Source organism: Gossypium hirsutum, chromosome A05 (genome assembly GCF_007990345.1).
Source record: "Gossypium hirsutum isolate 1008001.06 chromosome A05, Gossypium_hirsutum_v2.1, whole genome shotgun sequence".
NCBI lineage: Eukaryota > Viridiplantae > Streptophyta > Magnoliopsida > Malvales > Malvaceae > Gossypium > Gossypium hirsutum.
In genome coordinates, this window is record NC_053428.1 from 39,840,939 (window position 1) to 39,863,016 (window position 22,078).

The following is a 22,078-nucleotide window of genomic DNA, read 5'->3' on the forward strand; positions in this document are numbered from 1 at the left end:
AATTTCAATCATGTTAGAGACCAAAATTAGATTTTAAACCTAAACAAGGGCAAAAACAGAAATAACCTAATGGTGGGTGCCTATTTGAATAGTTTATTAAGAAAATGGTTAATATATAATTTGGTCCTAAACTTATCCATTTGTACTTATTTGATCCCTAAACTTTTTTTAGGATCTAATTAATTTTTGAACTTATATTTAGTTAACCAGAATGATACCCTACACTAATATCATTAGTTGTATTGATGTGATACTGTTAACTAGTCTCATGATATTACTTAGTAAGTTTTCATTATATCACATAACAAACATAAATTAGAAATATATAAAAATATAAATTATATTTACCATGTCACATTGGGAAAGGTTGTCACATGCACCACCAGTTTGGGGTGTTAGTGTAGATGAAGAATACAATACAAATTCAATGATTAACTAGATTAAAAAAGAAAAAGAAAAAAGTTAAGAACCAACTAGACATAAATAGAGATGTTGAATGGGCAAATTATATATTATCTCTAAGAAGAACAGAATTTGAACTTTTGTCATTTTATTCAACATACTGTTAATTTAAACACATAAACGGTGTCGCTTAAATGCTCAAAAAGAAGCGGCCAGGAAATCCCTATGACAGACGAGTGATTTTCAGAGGAAGAGGAAAGCTAAGACTAAAAATCAGAGATGAAATTTCACGCATCAACCATTTCCAGGGTTTCTCAATTCAGAAATAATGCTCCCTTCTCCTTTCACTCCTCTTCTAAGCTTAGCTCAAACCATAAAAAACGGTCATTTTAATTTCCTTTTTTCTTTTTTTTTCCTTAAAGAATCTGAAATTTGCTTCAATTTCTTGTTTGGTTCCCTAGAAAATGTATGAAACTTGAGGTTGTTATTCTTTTTCAGGTGTAATTTTGGAATAGCATTTGATATCGATGGCGTTATCCTTCGAGGCCGTGTTCCCGTTGGAGGTTCTCCACAAGCTTTGAGAAGATTGTATGGAGATTCTGGTACTGTTATATATATTTTCTATTGATTTACTTTTCAATATCATGAATCTTGTTTGGTTGCACTCAAATGCAAGGACATTTTGAAAATGATATTGTTAATCAGTGTGTTTTTTTTTCTTTTATTACTTCCACAGGTGAATTGATTGTCCCGTACTTATTCTTGACTAATGGTGAGTTACTCTGAAGTGAGCCTACTTTGTTTCATTGATGGGAACGTAACTATTTCCATTGATAGCAGTATTTTTTTTAGCTGTTATTTGAAGTGATTATGTGTAACTTTAACATAATTACGGTAGAAATTTGTGTCGGAAAGTATGAACTTAGTTGGTATTGTTTGGAATCCAACTGCTGAAGCCAAAATTAACCTACAAACCATTTTGTGTGAGAGTAGTATGAGGAGTGTTATTGTATGTCATTGGTAAAGTAAGATGGTCGTTTGATTTGAATAGGAGGTGGCATCCCAGAAACTAAGAGAGCCAAACAGTTAAGTGAACTTTTGGGAGTAAATATTATGGCTTCTCAGGTAATGGTTTGGCATTTCCATATGAATGCAGAGTTTTTCATCTTTGATGTTCATGTAGTTGATAGATAAATTGTTGTCATTTTCTTGTGGTGCAGGTTGTACAGGGTCACTCACCTTTTAGAAACTTATTGAAGAAGTGAGTGGATACAGGTCTTCACTGTGTTTCGATTTTAACATCTCTGATTTTAAAGTATTATCAAGCCTTGCAGCATATTTTACTCTAGCATACCAGCTTTTTACTTGGGTCACCATCTCTTTTAGATTTTGATTTGGATGATTGCTACTCACCAAAGATTTTAAGGAGAGGTATTTGAATGGATTAACCAGATGCTGTAACTTGGTAGGCAAATATTTGTTTCATGAGGTGCAAATTTGGATTTATGCAAGTTTACTTTGGAGTTTGATTGGTTAAAAAAACTGAACATTTGTGCTGGTTCTGGTTGCATCAGTGCTTACCTTTTGCTGGTAGCTTCAATGAGAATGACTTTGTTTCTCTTCTATGATAATGACTGGCAGTAAAGTAAAGCTAAGTTTCCATTCTAAAGATTTCATAGTTGTACCAGACATTATAGGTTGTTGTTGATTTAATTGGGTGAATCCAACATCATCCTGTTTTATGAAATATTTCTTTAGGATGATCTGTCTGATTGAAAGGAATTGATTTGTTCAATTTCTATGTCTAGGATGTGGAATCCTTTTCTTTGGCTTCTAAATTTCTTTTCTCTTGAATATTGACATTGTTAACAAACTATCCTATGCATTACTCCATTCTTTCTGCAGCTGTTATCAACTCTAGATGTTATCATGATCTTGTTAGCTGATATTTGATTACGTTTTCATCTCTAAATCAGATTTGAGAACGAGCTTATTATTGCCACCGGAAAAGGTGACCCTGCTTTGGTGATGTCTGAGTATGGTTTCAAGTAAGGGATCAAATTCAAATTTTTAAGTCTGGAAAAGTCCTGCTGTTCTTTTTTGTAGCATATATCTTATATTAGTTGGAATGCTATACATCTGAATTGGTGGTAGAAAAGTTCTGTCATTGGAAGAGTTTGCGTCTTACTTTGAGAACATTGATCCTGTATATCAATATAAGAGATGGACAACTATGCCACAGTCAGATAGGAAGGAAACAGCAGTGCCAAGATATAATGTTCTCTCAAAGAGGATTAAGGCGGCATTTGTTGTCAGTGATCCTGTTGACTGGGGCAGGGACATTCAGGTTTGTATTCTACTTTTGAATTAAATCGTAATTCTATATGTGTTTGAATCTCATTGAAAAATCTCTGAATGATCTTAATAGAAATGATCTTGCCATACCACATCTCAAAAAATTGATTAATGAATTGTGTCAGGTGCTATGTGATGTTCTAAGATCTGGAGGCCTTCCTGGAGTTGCAAATAATAACCAACTGCCGTTATATTTTGCCGCTGATGATCTTGAATATCAGGTCCGTTATTGTGCTTATTTATGCCTAATGGAGTTTCATGGAATTCATTGCATACATTTCACGGGGACTCTGCACTGAACCACATTATGTAGATAAAAAAAGCAGTCCTGCTATGTTGCTCTGGCTCCCCATTTTTCTTGAAGTACCTATGTCCAACATCTTTGTCCACTGCATGTCCGATGGGTATGGGATATGATCCTCCAAGGACTTTCCAAATACATAGAAATCTTGAAAGAAATTGGACTGACCTATCTCGGATGCATTCGTGTCTGACACTTGCATGCAAGTCCAAGTAACATAGCAATCTTGAATTCAGGGAGCTCTTACCAGGACCCTTTTTTCTTCTTTTTGCCTATATATATCTGTTACCTGAGAGTTTGAGTCTCAGTTCACTAGATTACATTTAGAAGCATAGTTATAGGCTTAGCTAGCAATTTGGAACTTCATTGGTTGGAAATCATCTGGCTATGTTGTGTTCTTGGCATCAAGCATCTTGATAAATATAATGTTGACTATTTTGCTGTAGTTACTAGAAACTCCACTTCTGTGGACTTGACCATAAGAAAGCTTCCATTTTGAGTTGTGGAGACAGGGTTTGATCCTTCTAATGCTTCTTGCTTTCCCTTACGTGAATTTGGCACTAAACTTGCTAATAACGTGATCTGCTAATTATGCAATGCAGGCTGCCTTTCCATCTAAGCGCCTTGGAATGGGTGCTTTTAGAATTGCACTGGAGAGCGTCTTCAACAGGTAAGGTTAGTGTCTCATTGCATTTGATAGTTCTCATCGAATGGAGAATTCAGATTAAGCTACCTTTCCAAGTTGCATATAATTAAAATATTAAAATGCTTTTATTGAAAAATGAAAATGGAAATGTTTCTTCATTATACTGAAAGAGTTTAATTTTTCTTTGAATGTCCTTTATTCATTTACTACCCCCAGCATGAGATAGCAATTGATGGCATAACTCCTTTTCATTTTAACAAACTAAGAGATCGTTTATTATCATTTTTTATCTGTTGAAAAACTAATCCTTCTAAAATCTAAACAAAGGAGATATAATCCTCCAAATACATGGCAATATTGAAAAAAAAAATAGATATACATTCTTTGGACATGAACCTATATCCTACTCTGACAACCAAGTCCGAGTAACATGGTAACATAGTTAGTAGAGTTTCTTATCTGAAGCTTAATCTGTTCTGCAGGATACTTAAAAGAATCATATGGCTTAAGACTTGTAGAAATTCTATGTAGTTACGTCTTTAGGACAGTTGTCTTATTTTACTATAATGGTACATCTGTTCTTGCAGAATCAACCCGAAAAGGCTGGAGTATGTAACATATGGGAAACCAAATCCATTTGTCTTCAAGAATGCTGAAGTAATATTGAGCCAACTTCAATCATCTTCTTGTCAAGATCATTCCAAGAATAATGGAGTCCCTGGATCACATCCTTTTGAAACGCTTTACATGATTGGTGATAATCCTTCGGTTGATGTCAAAGGAGCACAACAGGTTTGTCTACATACTCCTCGACGTTTTCCTCAATCGTGTTCATAGATCCTGTGCACCCATTTATACAAAGTTTAGAACATCTTTACATCATTCGATTTCCAGGCAGGGCATCCTTGGTTTTCTATTTTGACAAGGACGGGAATTTTCCAAGGAAAAGATAATCATGCTGAATTCCCAGCAGATCTGGCAAGTTGATTAAATCTAATCTCAATACTTGAGAATTCAACTATGATTCTACCAGATTGTGCAAATTGTCCCAAAAAGATCTGCCGTACTTCTTTGCTTTACCTGATCAGATTTCGCCGTTGGTTGTACAGGTTGTGGATTCGGTCGAGGCGGCTGTGGACTACATTCTTAAAAGAGAGTGCATTGAACTCGGAGCTTAACTCAATTGGTTAATACAAATATTTATCAAGGTGTTGACATCAAACATGTGAATTATATAGATTATTTTGGAAATGGTATTCATATTCACATTTTTTTTACATAAATGGAAAATCTAAGAGGTTCTTTTGAATGTCAAATTATGGATTCCACCAGTGTGCTCTACTTTTCTATTGAATGTGGCTTCCCCACTTTTTGGGATCTGATAATTCTAGATGACATGGATGTTTAAATAAGATTAATATACGGTCGGTAATTCTAGTATTAACAAAAAAAAATTCATTTATTAAAGAAAAATGTTTATCCATTTTTAATGTTATTTGTATATTAATTTTTGTAAAATTTTAGAACATGAACAATAATGTATGAAACTTAGAACTAGAGCTAAGGATGAGGCTGAATTCATTGGTTAAAAAGTTAGTATTTTATTTAAATTTTTAATAAAAATAATTTTTTAATAATTTTATTATAAATTTTAATTATATCTGTTTTTCTTATACAATATTTAGAATAATCCACAAATGTGACAAGTGTGATTAATTATAAAATTTGGCTGATTGGAGTGGAAATTGGAGCTCTTACATAAAACTGAAAGCAAAAATGAGAAGGGGTTGGTCGTAATTTTACCTCAACCCCCTTATCCAAGAACAATTCTTTTCTTTTCAATTCTGAGTTCTTCAAAAACAACTAGATAAGCTCCTTTCAACCCCAAAACTCTTTCACTTTTCCCCTTCCTTTCAATCTTCTTCTCTTATTTCCGCCATGGAAATAGCTCTCCTTTCCTTCCCTTCCTCCAAACCCCCGCTTTCCCAAACCCTAACTCTAAAACCCACCGCCCCATTCCTCCGACCTTCCAAACCCAACCTCCCTTCTTTCAGACCATCCCCATTGCCTTCCATCAGAGCCGCCATTTCCCGAACCAAGAAGGAAGAAACCGTCGAAACTGTCAAAACCGAGTTGGAGAACTGTTACCTCTTGGCAGCCGTCGAATACAAGGGCTTCACCGTGAAGCAATTCCAGGACTTGCGCCGATCGCTTCCCGAAACGTCGAAACTGCTCGTCGCTAAGAACACTCTGGTCCTGAAAGCCATCGAAGGGACTAAATGGGAGGCCTTGAAACCCTGCATGAAAGGGATGAACGCTTGGCTTTTCGTTCACACCGAAGAAATCCCGGATGCCATTAAGCCTTACAGGACTTTCCAGAGGGAAAAGAAAGTTGAAAATGACTTCACGGGGGCTGTTTTCGAAGGCAAATTCTACGGGCCTGGAGATTTTAAGCAGTTGGAAAACATGCCTACGAGAGCTGAGGTTTATGCTAAGCTTTTGGGAAGTTTACAGAGTCCTGCTATTGGACTTGTTTCCACACTTCAAGCTCCCGCAAGAGATGTTGTTATGGTTTTGAAGGCTTATGTGAAGAAGCTTGAAGAGGAAAGTGGTGGAAATTAATGGCTTCTTTTTTGAAGATTGCTCGCTGTAAGTGTAATTTAAGAACCCTCTCTCACCCCCACCACTTTTTTTGTTGTATTTAAACACAGCATTATGTGCATTGTGCTAATATGTTGTTTTAATCTTGTAGAATCATGTAATACTGGAATTTGAATTGCTGATATTGGAATCACATTGCAAGTTGATTTTTTAAGTGATTCTTTTGATAATTTTCGTAATCTTCTAGTGTGTAATAGTTCTGTTTAGTTCGAGCTCTCATTGATAATGCTTGTAAGTATATGTTAGTACTTGAAAGAAAAATGAAGAATGAGGTTAGCATAGATGCCCTGACATTAATATAGCATCTGAATATGAAGAACTTAAAAGGAATGGTGTGTTATTTAGGCAATACAAGGGAATTATTTATATGGGGGATCATGTTCTTATACCTTTATCCGAATGATGCGACTAGAGTCACTACTTTATGTTAGTATAGCTAAGATTGAAGAGTTCGAGCAGCATAGGGTTAAGAGTGGGAACAACTCGGGTTCTTTTGTATATTCTTAGTGAGTTTTGCTTTTGCTTAAAATCTTGCATTTAGTTTGAGCTGATCTTTGAATGGTAACTGCTTAAATTTGTAGTTAGTTATTCGGATCAACTGAATTAAACAATTTGAGTTATCTGAAGATCTGAATAAGAAAAGATAAAATTACGTCGTTTTGATAAATGTTTACCCATCGGTCTTTCTTATATAGTTAAATAATTTTGTACTTCGTCTACTAGTTAAATAATCAATCCATGTAAAAGTAATATTGAGTATAAATAATATGATTGTTTACTTGACTCAACTTGACTCGAAATTTTTTAACCCAATTCGAAAAATATTCAAACTAGTATTCGTCAACTCGACTAACTTAAAATTTTTTGACTTGATTCGACTTTACGCTGTCGAATACTCACTCATATTCCTAATAAGATATACTTTGTTATTCTTCATTGTATGTATAAATTAAGCTCGATAGTTTTTATGGGGAACTTCACAAAGGACTTTGAAATCTAAACTAGCTCTATTATGAAGCTTGATGGTCGTTTTTACTATTGTGAAGTTCAATGATTTCTATCAAAATTAATGAAATAATGATTATAGGTATCGAATTAAATAAGTAACTCAAATTATCTTTATGATTGACTCGAATTAGAGCACTTAAAAGTTGGTTTTAACTTCTATCATTTTAACCTAGATTTTATTGATTATGAAAGAGGCTTTTAGTTGTAAATGGAAGAGGTGCACTTTTTGATGACAAAAGGTAATGATGGAATCACTAGATTCCACATGTCTTCAATTAGCATTGGTTGTTTCCATTGGAGTTCATATAAGAACTGCATTTTTCTAAGATATTTCTGTATGTAATCTTTATCAAAAAATTGAGTATTCTTTCATTGAATATATACTTAAATCTGACTCACATTTAAGCTTGAATAACATAAATTGTATTAAAAGCTGACTAATCAATTAGCATATGCATACATATATCAATGAATGAATAGCGAACAATGTTTTTGAGTAATTAATATAAATACTAATTTACTTGTAGTTTTTAAGGTTGGGATAAAAATGGTGTCGTTTTATAATTGAATATTATGCAAAAATCCAGTATGAAAAAGATTTGCCCTGAATTCTCTCTCACTAAATCTAGGCGACTTACAAACAAATTATATATATAAGTATATGTATATATCATTGAAACTTTTATATTAAAAAGATCATTGAAAATTACTGTATTAAAATGCTCATTAAAAATCCCATAAATAAAATGTGGGTCCACAAAGATTGCACTTTCGAAACTTGGATTTTACCGTCCAAAACTACGTTTAGTTAATATCCAACGCAAAAAATTTAATAGTGACTTTTATTTGTCTCAAATTATATTTTAGTTATTCGTGTTTGAAATGTTACATGTTAGTCGCTCACGTTATCGTTTTGTCACGAAGTGATAACTGTACCGTTAAACTCTATTACCTCCCTAATGGCAGTCCTAAGTGGCAATCCAAATGGGTTTTAAATGCCAACTCGGATGTCCAGTTACTGGAATGAAAATAAGTTTTTAATTAAATAAATTTAATTTAGACTACCATGTAGGATATTCAAGTTGACATTTAAAACCCATTTGGACTGCCACGTAGGACCATTGTTACAGAGGTAACGAAGCTTAACGATGAGTGATTACTTCGTAACAAAACGATAACATAAGTGACTAAAACGTAATATTTCAAACATAAATGACTAAAATGTAACCTGAAGTAAACAAAAGTGACTATTTTTATACTTTACCCTTAATATTATACATTTAGACTTTAAAATTGTTGGACCTCATTTTACTATTTAAAATATATTAAAATAAGTCGAGTAATTTTTTATAGTGTTGGTAAAGTTTGAAGTCTCGAAATCTTAGTGTTTATATTGAGTTAAAAAATTAAATATTGAAATTTTAGTTTAAATTCTATTTATGTTAAAAGTAAATATGAAGTATTTAAACTTCAAATACTGAATTTAAAGTATAAAATTTGTTCGATACATTATTTAAAATTAATTGTGAAATATAATTAAATTGTTTGATAAATATAAATTATGAAAAAAATTATTTTCTACAATTTATCCTTAATTTATAAACTTTTACTTCATTCTGATAAAAATTCAAATTTTAAATATAAATTTTTTATAAAATAATATAATATTAGAATAAATAAAATCAATTCGAATTAATTGCAAATATTTTACATTAAGTATTAAATAGCTCTTATCTATTTATCATTTATCATATTTTTTCATTGCAAAAATTTTATCAATTGTTATTATCAAACATATGTAAAAAAAATTAAATCAACTGAAAATATCAATTTTTAATTTTTTTTTTACAATTTATCAAACAATACCTTAGATTAAGCTCCACAATGTATGTATGCTGTCTAGATTTTTTTTTGGTATAAATTCAGATATATTTCGATCATCAATCTTCCTATTTGTGCATTGTAATAATTTGATTCTAATCGTAATAATATAAATCTTTTGATGATAATTGTAGTTTCGATTATGTACTATAATGATATATTTTGATTGTGATTATAAAAATATATTAATTTTATTTATACCTTAAAAAAATATTAAGATGTTTGCAAAATTAATTTTTACATTAATATTTTATATTTTTAAAATTAAAAATATTATTATTTTAATTTGGGTTAGATCATAACACATTGAATTGTTGAAATGTTAGAAAATATATTTTAAAAAACAAAATGTAAGTGTATTATTACAAAATTATGATTTTAGGTATATCCAATCATATGCATTTTCACCATCTAAATGAATGAAAAGCACATTTTTAATGTATTTTCAAGATTTGGTAAAAGTGAAAAATGTTATGGCATGAGTAGAAATTTTCTAAAACCCAAAGGGTACAATTGCAAAAAGAGAGAATTAAAAAAAAAAAAACCTTCTTGTGAATTTTAACCTTTCTCTCTCACTTTCTTCCCTAAAGTGTGTGTTTGGGTCTGATTTTCCCTTTTTTTTTCTCTCTCTTTCTCTCTCTCTCTCTCTATATGTCTGTGTTTATCTCTATCTCTAGTTGTCTTAGCCGTTGGAATCTGAGGTAAGAAAGTGGAGAAATAAAGTTAAAAAAAAAGGTGTATTTCATATGGGTTGGTTCCCTTGTGGTGGAAAACCAAACAAAAAAGGAAAGAAAAAGCTGCCCAATCATAATAATACAGCCACCATCAATTCATCTGATGATCAGATCCCATCTACTTCAGGTTCTTATTGCTTTTATATTCTTATGATTTCGAATACCACTTCAAATTTTTATTCTTCTTTTTATGCCCCTCACTGAAGATTTGTGTTTTTTTTTCTTTTTTAAATTGAATTCCCATTTATCTTAGCTGCAAATTGTTTAGTGTAAGACCCATCTATTAGTTGTTTGAATTTCTAGTTTGCTGGGTTTTCAATGCTTTAGTTTGATCTGATGTAGGATTTTTTTTTAAAGGTTAGTAATTTTCTTTTTATTTTTGTTTGATTATTTGTTTGAAATACCACCTTGGGTTTGTTTTGAAACTATAAAGATGAGAATTTGATGGGATTTTGTAATTCTAAATTCTATTGATTCTGGGATTCGTATTATATATATGTATGTATGTACTGATTTGGAATCTCAGTTGTTAACTTGACTGTGCAATTCAACTAATTTGATGCCAAGTTAATTCTTTTGGAGGAATTTCGGGTTAAATTGTAATCATCATTGAACTTCTAGAGTTTAAACTATGTTATATTTTTTGTTCCTAATGTGATTATAGTGTATAGATTAGATTTTCTTTGAAAGCCTAAAGAATTATTGCTAGTTCAAGCATATTATTATTTGCATGGAGAAAAAGAATACTTGAAATGAAACATATTCTCTTTATTCTCTATCTATGTTACTTGGAATTGAGTGTGAGTGTCAAATTCAAGCATGTTCAATCTTTACCTATGTTTGGATATGCATCGGATATGGATATTTAAAGAAAAATGAAGAATCGAAGTAACAATTTTTTTTATGATAAAAGGGTATGGAATCTTGAATTTTGTTTGCGTGGTTTTCAGTCTATTGATTGTTATTATGAGATTGATAATAAAACCCGTCTTTGGCTTCTGTAGCTGTGATAGTATCATAGTTGTGTGTGTTGCCAGATCAATTTCTGGAAGTATTATATTAAGTTTGTTTTTCACGCCGTTGTAGAAAAGCTGAAGGTGAGTTCTGTGCCGGATGCTAAGAAGGAGGCTAACAAGGATGGAGGGTCGGATCACATTGCTGCACACACATTTACTTTCCGTGAATTGGCAGCTGCAACGAAGAATTTCCGGGCAGATTACCTTCTGGGTGAAGGAGGTTTTGGCCGAGTGTATAAAGGGCGATTGGAGAGCACTAATCAAGTATGTGTATTAATAAGATTGTAAATTTTGTAGGAAATACAAATACGCGAGATCAAAATGACATGGTATTCCTCTCAAATGATCTCATACACCTTTAGTCGATAATAGGATCATAGAAGTCATAAATTTCATTGTTTTGTTCTGCTAAAAATATGATCAGGTTGGCTTGTGAAATTTCATTCTTCATGAATATTTTTAGTTTCGGAAATATGTGTCCCTTAACCATACATAACTTCTAGTCGACATTAAGTTTGTCACCTGTATTGCATAGGTTGTGGCAATCAAGCAGCTTGATCGTAATGGACTGCAAGGGAACCGGGAATTCCTTGTTGAAGTATTGATGTTGAGCCTGCTTCACCATCCTAACCTTGTCAACTTAATTGGATATTGTGCTGATGGAGATCAAAGGCTTTTGGTGTACGAGTACATGCCGTTAGGATCTTTGGAAGATCATCTACACGGTATGTATGTATAGCAATTTTCAAATTCTAAACTCGTGTTCTGTATCTTGGTTTCTTTCACAACATTGAATGTCATACTTCAGTTGTCATGGTTAATGCTAATTTTTCCTGTTCTGGATTTCTGGTGTTCGGTTGGTGCCTATTTTTTAGTCCGTTCTTGCAATTGTTTTACATACCTTATCTTATTTTTCTTGTGTGCTTTTATATTCTAGACTTACCTCCTGATAAAAGGAAACTAGATTGGAATACAAGAATGAAAATAGCTGCAGGTGCTGCAAAAGGTTTGGAGTATTTGCACGACAAAGCTAGTCCGCCTGTTATATATCGTGATTTAAAATGCTCAAATATATTGCTTGGTGAGGGCTATCATCCCAAGCTATCGGATTTTGGCTTGGCCAAACTGGGTCCTGTTGGGGATAAGACTCATGTATCCACAAGAGTGATGGGCACGTATGGATATTGTGCACCAGAATATGCAATGACCGGTCAGCTTACATTGAAATCGGACGTTTATAGTTTTGGTGTTGTTTTGCTTGAAATCATTACTGGAAGGAAAGCTATCGACAATTCGAGAGCTGGTGGTGAGCAAAATCTAGTTGCCTGGGTAAGATTGCTTTGGCTTCTCTCTTTTACCGTATTGATGAGAATTCAAAGACACATTTTGTTTCTGTGGCTTATAATTTTGCATTATTGTTCTGAAATCTGAAATGTCTGAGAGTCTACATTACTTGGGCTAGGAAATGAGTATTGGATACGGTTATATTCATTTTTTTTTTGTAAGTTTTTTCATGTATTTGGACGGTTGTTTCCCCATAGCCCGAATATGCATCAGACATGAGTGTTGGATACCGAGACATCAAGAAAATCAAGAGCCAGAGCATCATAGAAGAGAAATATTTGGTCACTGAGGCAGAATCCTTCTGATGAAGAAAGTAAAACTAGAAAGAAGCATAATAATTTTTGCAAATCTTTTTAGTTTTTTTTCCCCATATATTCTCTAATTGCATAATTGTTTGTTTTTATTTAACAGGTTCGTTTTGTTTTTTGTTTAACAGGCTCGTCCTTTGTTTAAAGATAGAAGGAAATTCGCGCAAATGGCCGACCCATTACTTCAGGGACAATATCCGGTAAGAGGTTTGTACCAAGCTCTAGCTGTGGCTGCAATGTGTGTTCAAGAACAGCCGAATATGCGACCACTTATAGCCGATGTAGTCACTGCCCTCACCTATCTTGCTTCTCAAAAGTATGATCCAGGAACTCAGACGGTTCAAGGATCTCGTACCGGTTCTTCCACTCCGAGAATGAGACGGGAATAGTTTCAGGTAAGGGAAAGTAACCATTTACTCCTATGAGAAGAATTGAATCTCTTGGCAGCTGATGATTGAGATTAAGAAGCAACAGGTTTTTATATGTTTTGAGATTTACAATTCTCGGGCCTGGAGTCCCTTGCCAATCTGTCCCCGGATGTGGAAATTTGTGAGTCCGGATGGCCGGTCCGATGCCCGTTTTCTTACCTTGTTTAATGTAACAGTTTTCCCATCTTTTGTTTTTGCTTGAAACCCTTTTGGCCTTTCATTTACTCTTCTTTTTTTTTCTGTCCAAAAATTTGTTCTTATGTACAATTGAGCTTTGTATCTAAAATGTCTTTGATATACAAACTGCTATTCCCTTAAAGATGTTTCATATCTGCTTGTCAATATTATTTGGTTTAATTATAAAAAAAGAAGCTCGAACTAAAGTTCAATTATCCTTTTATTCAAATCAATTGAACCCTCAAACATTTGTATTCATTCATTTTAGTCCTTAAAAGTATTTAATGTTGAGATAATTTTCACCAAATTTGAAGATCGAAATTTAGCATTTACAATTGTTCTTAATCTATATGTATGTATGATGATGCAAATCAAGCTTTAACCTTTACAATTGAAGCCTTCGATATTTAATTATTTATTTTATCAACCAATTTTAGATGGCATAAATTATCGACATATTATTTAAATATAAATTAATGATCAAATACTTAGTTATTAGAAGTAAAAAAGTTATTTGAGTGCAATAAAAACATAGTTGATTTACGAAAATGTAATTGCCAAAAAATAATTGATTTACGAAAAAAAATTGTACCAGTTGACAACCAACTTAAAGGGGTCAAGAAACACTCGTAAACACATTTTTTCCACCCAATCTTTTTCCAACTAAAGACAATACTAAATTAATCCGAAATATATAAATGAAAATTATTAACTAAAATTCAAAAATAATAATAAAGAAGTGAAAAAACATATACTTACAGTTGATCTCCTATTTTTATCTCTCCTTATTACATTTTCTTTATTTCTACAAACAAGCATTATTAGTTACTAAATAATAAACAAATGATAAAATAATTTATGAGTATTATATTGGTTTTCGGATCAAAAATTATTACAACAGACTATAAAGTTACCAACTCTCCTGAATTGCCGATACTAAATTTGAATATATTATCTACCCTGGCTTATGAATGGATTAACTGCAGGCTGCAAATGATGGATGTGGCAATGTGTGCAGCAATCGAAACAAGACATACCGGTATTTCTCTCATTCCTTATCTTGAACTTCGATGCTATTCGTTTCCTTGCCATGATCTTCGACACTATTCGTTTCCTTGCCATTTGTTTCCTTAGCGATTGTGTCTTTTTGCTGGATTTCGGTATTCTGATCTACGTATGGGGGCTTTCCGTCCTGCGATGAATCTGGACTCGCCTGTCCCTGTTTTGTTTGATATTGCTAAGTCATCCCAACATTTTAAACAAGCAAAGCAGTCATCTGATCATCCCACAACTTATAAGAAAGTAGATCTATGAACACAAACCTTGTTTCTGTCACGCCAGCCAAGTCCAAATGGTCGGGCAAGTAAGCTAATCTTACGGGCAGGGATTTCTTGTTGAGGCTCTTGATTGCTGCGTGCTGGTGAATCTGGATGTGGCGATCTGCAATCTTATTTTTATTAGTAAGGAGAAACCAATCCAGAAGCATGATGAGTCCAAAACGAAAATAGAAGCTCATAAAATCTTTACATTGAGCGTAGCTTTAGAATGGCATTGCAAGAAATAGAAAGAATAAAATCAGAGAAAAACAATGTATTGCTTTGTCACCAAATCTTTGCCTCTTGACATACATAGACATCTGACACACTGACTAAAAATTTCTCATGCAAGCATAAAAGACTTGAAATTGGCGAAAGATCGATTACACACCGTGGAGAAGATAGGGCTTTGATTTGTCCAGACTGGTACTGTAAGGTAGCCTCCAACATCGATTCTGCCATAACCACTCTTTTCTCCATTTCAACAAGTGAAGCAATGGCCTCTTCATACTTTTCCTGCATTAACATAAAAGTTAAACCCATGAATGGCAATGAAAAGATATAAGAATTCAAAATCCCTCCACCCTCAGATAGGTATTTTGAGGGGCAGAATTTTATGCAGAAATGGAAAAGAGCATTTTCTTAACTAATTTTCTAGTTAGAGTACATCAATATACATTGTTATGAACGTGTCTCAGTGCTTGGTTAGTGACAGCTTGACAGGTGCCTAAATTTCTTTTCCTAGTTTGCAACTATATTGCATAGTTGGTCTGACTCTTCATTTTTTTCAAGTACTTGTATCAGATATCCATTTTCAATGCATTTTTGGACATGGATGTGGAGATATGATCCTATAAGGACCCTCCAAATACTTAGAAAAAATAGGAATACTTGTGTCAAATAAGTACCCTTATCCAACAATCACACCCAAGTCAAAAATAACAAAGGCTTACAGCAATAAGTGATTAGACCTATAGTTTTTAAACCATTATCATTAATTGAATGATTTCCACTCAAGAACCAAAGGAAATATTTACTGACGAAAGTTTCATGGCAAAACAAGAGCTTTGAGCACGATGAGTACCTGAAGAACTAGAGCAGTATGTCTTTGTGCAGCGGCATCTTGTTCAGCATATCTGCGAGCATCTTCAGTTACCCTTTGTTCTTGCTCCACTCGCATTAGGACCTGTGAAATATGTAATGCATCTTCTAATTATCAAGATGTATAATAAGATAAGACAATCTTCCACTAACCGAACATGAGGAAAACAAATCAAACCTGAAGCATTGCATTTTCTTGTTCTTGCTTCTCAGAAAGTGCTTTACGAAGTTCAGCAACTTCTTGCTCTAATTGCTCCACCTAAACATCAGAAGCAGATTCTTAGTACACATCAAGAATCCCAGCATACAGCTCAATTAAGGAACACAAAGTGCCAGGTAAAAGCAAGCAAATAAGTTGCATGGAGATGACTTGTAGTTTGACAATAGTCCTAAGAAAAAGCTAGAAAATCGAATGCAAAAACTGAGCAAGGAAAAATGGAAAAGGAAAAATGGAAAAAAAATGCAGGAACAACAATGATAAATATTCATGTCAAAGGAGCTGCCACTAGTAAAGATATTCCAGTTTACCCTAGCACTTAATTGCCGTCGGTTATCGTGCTTAACCATTTCCATCAAAGCAGTCTCCAGCTCTTCAGATCTGATACAAACGAGGAAGAATCAAGATTGTCACTGTAACATTCATAAGGGGATTATTTTGGCCTAAGAAAAAAGGATTACTTTAAAACTATTAACCAATGATTTCCAGAATAAATTGCAAATATTACGTTGTTAGATATATCCAATTTGTAAACCATTGAAATGTGGCTAGGATATGTCCATGCATAAAACAGGTGAAGAACAAGTGAGTAAACAGATTTGCAACCAACAAAATAAATTGCACTGCCACTATTAAACAGTCTATAGCAAGGTGAGGGTTGCAAAACTTGAAAACCATCGATATGATATAAATTATTAACCTGAGGACAGCTGATCTTTTCTCTTCCAGCAATCTGCATAACTCAACCTTTAGCCATACAACCTGCACATGATTGTTTACAAGACACTAGGATTATGGGAACAACATAAAACAAGCTAACAAAATCCCGTGCATGAACACAAGACATGAAAAGAATACGTTTAGTATGATCTTCCAAATTTCAACTTGCCAGTGCCTATAAATCCACAAGATATTAGCATAGCTTATATTAACCAAGGTGGAAAGTTTCAATGCATACGAAAATAGCACAACAAATCCACACGGGGTAGATAAATAGATTTTTGTTATTGAAAGTTTATGAAACATGGCAAAATAATAGTTCTGATATGAACTTCAAGATCAATTTGAAATTAGGTCCTATAAGACTCTAAAAATTAGATGCTAAAAAGAGAGCTCATGCCACAATCTAACATATGCATGAAGTCTTGTCAATAAATAATTATTCAACTAACAAAACACACATTTCAACCAAATGTGATTGGTAACATAAATCCTTCTGAAGCTCCTTTTTAGGCAATATCTTGTGTTAAATCCAGTACCATTATATGTATTGTAGGGCCTAATATATGGAATTAGAAAAACTCTCCTAAAATCAGAATACATCAGATTATTCAAAATATAAACATATTTCTGATTTACTATGAAAATATGTAAGTGGTCGTGCAAGTGGGTATATTCTACTGGATAAGGTACCAAGATCATCCACACACAGACAAAATGCAACATTGAATAATGAATTGTTCATGAAAAGTGAAATGCAAATTGACACCTGATCTTGAAGATCTGGAACTGCATCTAGCTCAGCATCCCCATTCAGACTGATAAGAACTTTGTTCTCATTCCCAGACCCAGACTCGGAACAAGAGCGATCCACATTTTTTTGTGAATCAACAAGCTGCACTGTCTTATTTGTTTCGGTAAGCACTGATTTAGGGTCATGCTTAAAATTATATAGCTTAGTTGCTAGGCCCTGACAATCCTTCCAATCTTGAAGTCCCTTTGATCTTTCCTCAACTGCAGTTATTACAGCTGATCGGTGCTTCTCTCTCAACTCCTTTAATCTTCTTTCATTGACGTTTTGGTAACCCATACAAGCTGTCAATACAAGTTGACTGCTGTCGAATGTTGAACCAGCCAATGACTGTAGTAAAGTAACTGCATCTCCCGCATCCTTGCTTGTAACTAGTGCAGGGCCTATAAGAAAATTAAGTTACATTTTGTAGATTAAAACAGCTCATTTGTCACTACTTCCACACTTCCTCTTCCCTAATAATATAAAAATTTCAGAATGCTCATGTGTCTTTTACCCCATACCATATAACTCCATTAAAGCAAGTGCAGTCCTAAAAAGCATGACACGATTTCCTTCATACAGGAGCACATCCCAAACTCGAAGCACTGTAGTGAGGAGAAACCCATCAGGAAGCTTGGAGTAAGCACAGGTGATTCCAATTACTAAAAGAGAGTGCAACTCTAGTAAACTAGCAACAAAAGCAGCAACTGCAGAAGGAACTTTTTGAATAGTGTGATAAATTGTGCAACTAGTTAAATATAGCTACAAGACACGGCATGAAACCTGACCACTTTCCCATGGAAGCATGTTCATAAAAATGGAAAGGAACCATGGTCCAGTAACCCATGCCACTTGCACTCCCAGATAATCTAGGTGATTGACTGCAAAGAACATAAAAATGTCTATCATAAACTGCTTGCCCAAAATACACAATAGAAAGAGACATGTGGAAAGTTCAAGCACAAAAAGAAGAATATTGAAAAAGAAAAACAAACCCAGTTTGGGAAATCTTTCGCGCATCAACTCCTCAAAAACAAGTTGGTCAACCTAACAAAAGGCCACAAGTTACCAGGATAATTATCTAAAGCAGAACCATCAATCACTTCAACGTTCTCAATTAGGAGAAAGCAGATAGTAGAAATCAATTGGCAAGAAGAAAGTGTTAAGCAAATTATTACCTGAGACGCAATCATTTCCTCTGAGTAATAACCGTCAAAATAGTCATCAATAATGCCCACCAAAGTCCTGGAATGTATACCACAACTTAGAAGAATACAAAGCCAATGATGCACTTATTTTTAAAAACTAAATGCATTTCTTGCCGCTAAAAATAGAGAATCTCAATAAATAAGAAAGATAGGAACATGCAAATCATGTGCATGAAGAGAGTAAATACATTCCAGTAACAAAATATACCCTGATCTGTAACTTTTAAAAACGAATTTCATGAATAGAACAAGGAATATGGGATATGCAAGGAATTTTCTCAACTGAGTCTCAACCTACCAGAAGGCATTTTCTTCAGGCATCAAGAGGAGTAACAAGGCAGCAAAGAAATTCATGGCCTGCATGAGAAAAACACATATCCCAAAAAGCTCTAAAACACTCCAGACATGGCCATAGGAAACATATTTCTGAATCTAGTACCTGACAGTACCCAACAGAGGGGTTATGTCGAGCATACGCTGTAAGCAACCGTCTCAGAGCATTTCTACCATCATTATCCAGAGCAGGGTGACCTGGGAATGTTCTGGGCAAATCCTGTTTTTAGAACCATTAATCAGTTATGAAACTCAAACTAATAACAATAACACCAAACAAGGCAGCACCAGCTGCTGAAGAAACAAAATACAGATTTCAGAAAACTGCACGTGAAACAACCTTCTCAATTTGCCCCTTCCATTTCTCAGGCTCACATATTGACTCTGTGGTTGAACCCTTACACTCTGACAGGAAGCTCAGTTGTTCAGTGTTGTTGCCAGAGTTAGTTTCATTAGCAAGCAGACCCTTGTAATAATTCTCCAGTCGGCGGGTCCTCACACCAACAAAGGCTTGCCAAAGCTGTAATAATGACCAAGTTCATGAAAGAAAGAAAGAAAGAGCGGAAAATAAAGAGAGAGAAAGGACATCAAATAAAATACCTCTCCCCTAAGAGCCATCGGTACTCCACCACGAACAAGAACTTCCAACTCCTCTTTCCAGGGAAAGAAAGATTCCATAGGTGCTGCATCCGCAGCAGCAGCAGCTGTAGTTGTACTTCCGCTGTCACTTGTAGGGGAATCCTGAACTGGGTCAGATCTCTCAGCATCATAAAATTCATCCTCAGAATCCTCCTCTGATGCTCCCTTTGGGACTCTAGCATCTTCAGTTGGAGCTAATGGTTTCCCTTGACCTGTTTCTCGCTCATCTTTAGATAAATTGTCTTTCTTCTTTACACGGATACTCATTAAATCTTCAATGGGTCGAAGGGATGGTCTAATTTCAGTCCATATTTGGATCCGATGAACTCTTTTCTCTGGTTCAGATTGTACCTTCTCTTTTTCTGTATCATTCTCAGACACACTATCCAAACCAGACTTCTTTTCACATAAATCATCTCCTTCAGCTCCCTTCTGCACTTCATTGTTTCCATCCTCTGCAACTTCAGTGTGTGAGACCTCCTTGCCTTCCTCTGAGGATATCCCTTCGAGAGGCAATTGAGGAGACTCTGACTGGCGTTCCAAAAAATCACTCCACCTATCTGATCTTTCCTCCTCTTCTTCCTAAAGTCACATGTATAGATACAATATGAACCTGTTATTAATCTTAGTTGAAATTATTTCTTTTGATTACCATTCAGTCACCCAAGAATTAGTCAAAGAAACTATTAAAGTTCTGAATCATTGAGCTTGATATAATTCAGGGCCCATAATTGGCAAGAAAAATGATTAAAGAAAATATGCTAATTTAAGTCATAAAATTACTTATATGCTCAAGTTATTCTATAGTTTCAGAGAATACGACACATTATCAGTATTACCATGATATATGAGTTAGCATTTAAGTATCCTTTTCTTTAGCAACTGAAAGAAAAGCAGGATAGAAACAAGAGAAGTACCTTGTAAATATTAGCATATTCTCGGTATGTTTGCACATGTTGAGGTCTCACCGCAAATCCATAGGCATCCCTGTCAATGGCAAATAGCTTTATATTTGCAAAAAAGTTCAATCAATGACACCTTGATCATTCTATGAAAAAAATCTCAAACGAAGTTTGCAAATTTCCACGATATTCTATGTAAAAATTAACTTAAACTACTTGCATTACCGCAACATTCTAATAAACGAAGTAGCAATATTAACCTAAGCTTATCAAATTCAAGTCAAGACAACTCATTGCGAAATAAAATCTAGAGCAACAAATAAGCAGAAACATCAAACTAAAGGTGAAATAGCAAGTAAAGTTATCCGAATACAACCTGCAATCGACATTCAAGGTCTGCTTAGTTTCACAGTTTCACTAGAAAACAACATATCCTAGTCAAATCTAAACTAGTCTACTTTCCATTATCACTCAACTTCCAGTCAATTTGCTCAAAAAATCAAACTAAGTTCCATTGAAATAAAAAGGTCAATAAAAGATCACGGATTTTAGCAACGTTCTCAGTGAAACTAGCTTAAATCATTAGCAACAAGCCACCGCATTCCTCAATTACTAAACTAAACTCTGATCGTAGTCAATAAGGTCTTGATCATGTAAAAATCTAACTAAAAAAGAATCAATCAAAATCGAACTTGAATTTACCTGCAATCGGCATCCAAAGATTGCCAAGTTACACTAGGAGACAACATATGCTCATATTCTATACTCAAATTAGTTCCAAGAATTAAATCACATTTCACATTATCAAGTCCAAATCGAAGTCAAAACAGTGAAAAAAAAGTTACTGAAAATAAAAAGATCTGATCAAAATGTTGAAGGATCAGACACAGAGATAGAAGGGACACGTGGCGAGAAGAGAGTACCTCTTGTGGTCGAAGGTTACAAGGGGGTTCACCGCATTGGTGGTGGCGGCGGAGGATCTCATTTAGTTCCTGCTGAAATGGAAAGACTTTATTGGACTGTGAGATACTGAGGATGTCGGTGACAGTGACGAGAGGATCTCCTGTATTCTGCAACGGAAAAAAACAATGGAAGAGAAAAGAAAGGAGATATATAATAAAGAGAGATGAAATTGGAAGGAGGGTGGAGCTCTCTGTTTGGGCAGAAGGGAAGTGTGGAGAGAAGTGAGAGGGAGGAAAGTGAGGCACATGCAAAATGGCGAGATTAACGTCACATTATTACCATGTGGACGGATTTCTTAGCACGGAAATCGATGTCGGTAAAAGGCAACGCTGTGAATATGAGAAATTTCAATAATATAAAGAGTTAGAATCTAGACCATAATCCTTAAATTTATAATAGGTAAATTTCATAGAATGGGATTAAATTATTAATAAATTTATTTTTTTTAGTTATTTAATTATAAAAAGTTACAAAATCGTAATTGGATTATTTGATTGTTTTCATTTAAATCACTGAACTATTTAAAAGTTTTTTTTGAAGTCATTAAGTTGTTAAGTATTTTTTTTAAAATTTGACAAGTGAGATCCAAGTGATGATTCAGTGATTAGTATGATGGACCAATACT

At 34.1% G+C, this 22,078-nt stretch overlaps 4 protein-coding genes across 7 annotated transcripts; 3 read left to right on the forward strand and 1 right to left on the reverse strand.

Moving 5' to 3' along the window:
* The first annotated feature begins 536 nt into the window (after positions 1-536).
* Positions 537-5,020, forward strand: LOC107957334 (uncharacterized protein YKR070W). Of its 2 annotated transcripts, XM_016892841.2 has the most exons (12): positions 537-785; positions 901-1,004; positions 1,139-1,174; positions 1,454-1,527; positions 1,623-1,663; positions 2,379-2,450; positions 2,557-2,749; positions 2,883-2,978; positions 3,661-3,728; positions 4,292-4,496; positions 4,599-4,682; positions 4,814-5,020. In XM_016892841.2, the coding sequence occupies exons 1-12, from the start codon at positions 682-684 to the stop codon at positions 4,880-4,882; spliced, it is 1,146 nt and encodes a 381-aa protein (XP_016748330.1). In that variant the 5' UTR covers positions 537-681; the 3' UTR covers positions 4,883-5,020. The 2 variants fall into 2 exon arrangements, with proteins under 2 accessions (XP_016748330.1, XP_040968326.1); XM_041112392.1 differs by lacking the exons at positions 537-785; positions 1,454-1,527 and having other exon boundaries at positions 913-1,004.
* A 429-nt stretch (positions 5,021-5,449) lies between these two features.
* Positions 5,450-6,519, forward strand: LOC107957336 (50S ribosomal protein L10, chloroplastic). Its single transcript, XM_016892842.2, has one exon. It carries the CDS (start codon positions 5,643-5,645, stop codon positions 6,324-6,326), a length of 684 nt encoding a protein of 227 aa, XP_016748331.1. The 5' UTR covers positions 5,450-5,642; the 3' UTR covers positions 6,327-6,519.
* Positions 6,520-9,776: 3,257 nt separating this feature from the next.
* Positions 9,777-13,403, forward strand: LOC107957337 (probable serine/threonine-protein kinase PBL7). Of its 2 annotated transcripts, XM_041112393.1 has the most exons (6): positions 9,777-10,115; positions 11,075-11,268; positions 11,540-11,729; positions 11,942-12,333; positions 12,546-12,661; positions 12,785-12,901. In XM_041112393.1, the coding sequence occupies exons 1-5, from the start codon at positions 10,001-10,003 to the stop codon at positions 12,651-12,653; spliced, it is 999 nt and encodes a 332-aa protein (XP_040968327.1). In that variant the 5' UTR covers positions 9,777-10,000; the 3' UTR covers positions 12,654-12,661; positions 12,785-12,901. The 2 variants fall into 2 exon arrangements, with proteins under 2 accessions (XP_040968327.1, XP_016748332.1); XM_016892843.2 differs by lacking the exon at positions 12,546-12,661 and having other exon boundaries at positions 12,785-13,403.
* Positions 13,404-14,001: 598 nt separating this feature from the next.
* On the reverse strand, positions 14,002-21,776 carry LOC107957338 (EVI5-like protein). Of its 2 annotated transcripts, XM_041112395.1 has the most exons (18): positions 21,414-21,776; positions 20,506-20,575; positions 19,550-20,170; positions 19,290-19,469; positions 19,056-19,169; positions 18,915-18,973; positions 18,587-18,653; positions 18,404-18,455; positions 18,197-18,289; positions 17,930-18,013; positions 17,385-17,809; positions 16,596-16,657; positions 16,207-16,276; positions 15,857-15,937; positions 15,662-15,763; positions 14,969-15,093; positions 14,584-14,701; positions 14,002-14,480 (listed from the first exon to the last, which is right to left on the reverse strand). In XM_041112395.1, the coding sequence occupies exons 1-18, from the start codon at positions 21,473-21,475 to the stop codon at positions 14,310-14,312; spliced, it is 2,556 nt and encodes an 851-aa protein (XP_040968329.1). In that variant the 5' UTR covers positions 21,476-21,776; the 3' UTR covers positions 14,002-14,309. The 2 variants fall into 2 exon arrangements, with proteins under 2 accessions (XP_040968329.1, XP_040968328.1); XM_041112394.1 differs by having other exon boundaries at positions 18,197-18,455; positions 21,414-21,714.
* Positions 21,777-22,078: the final 302 nt, after the last annotated feature.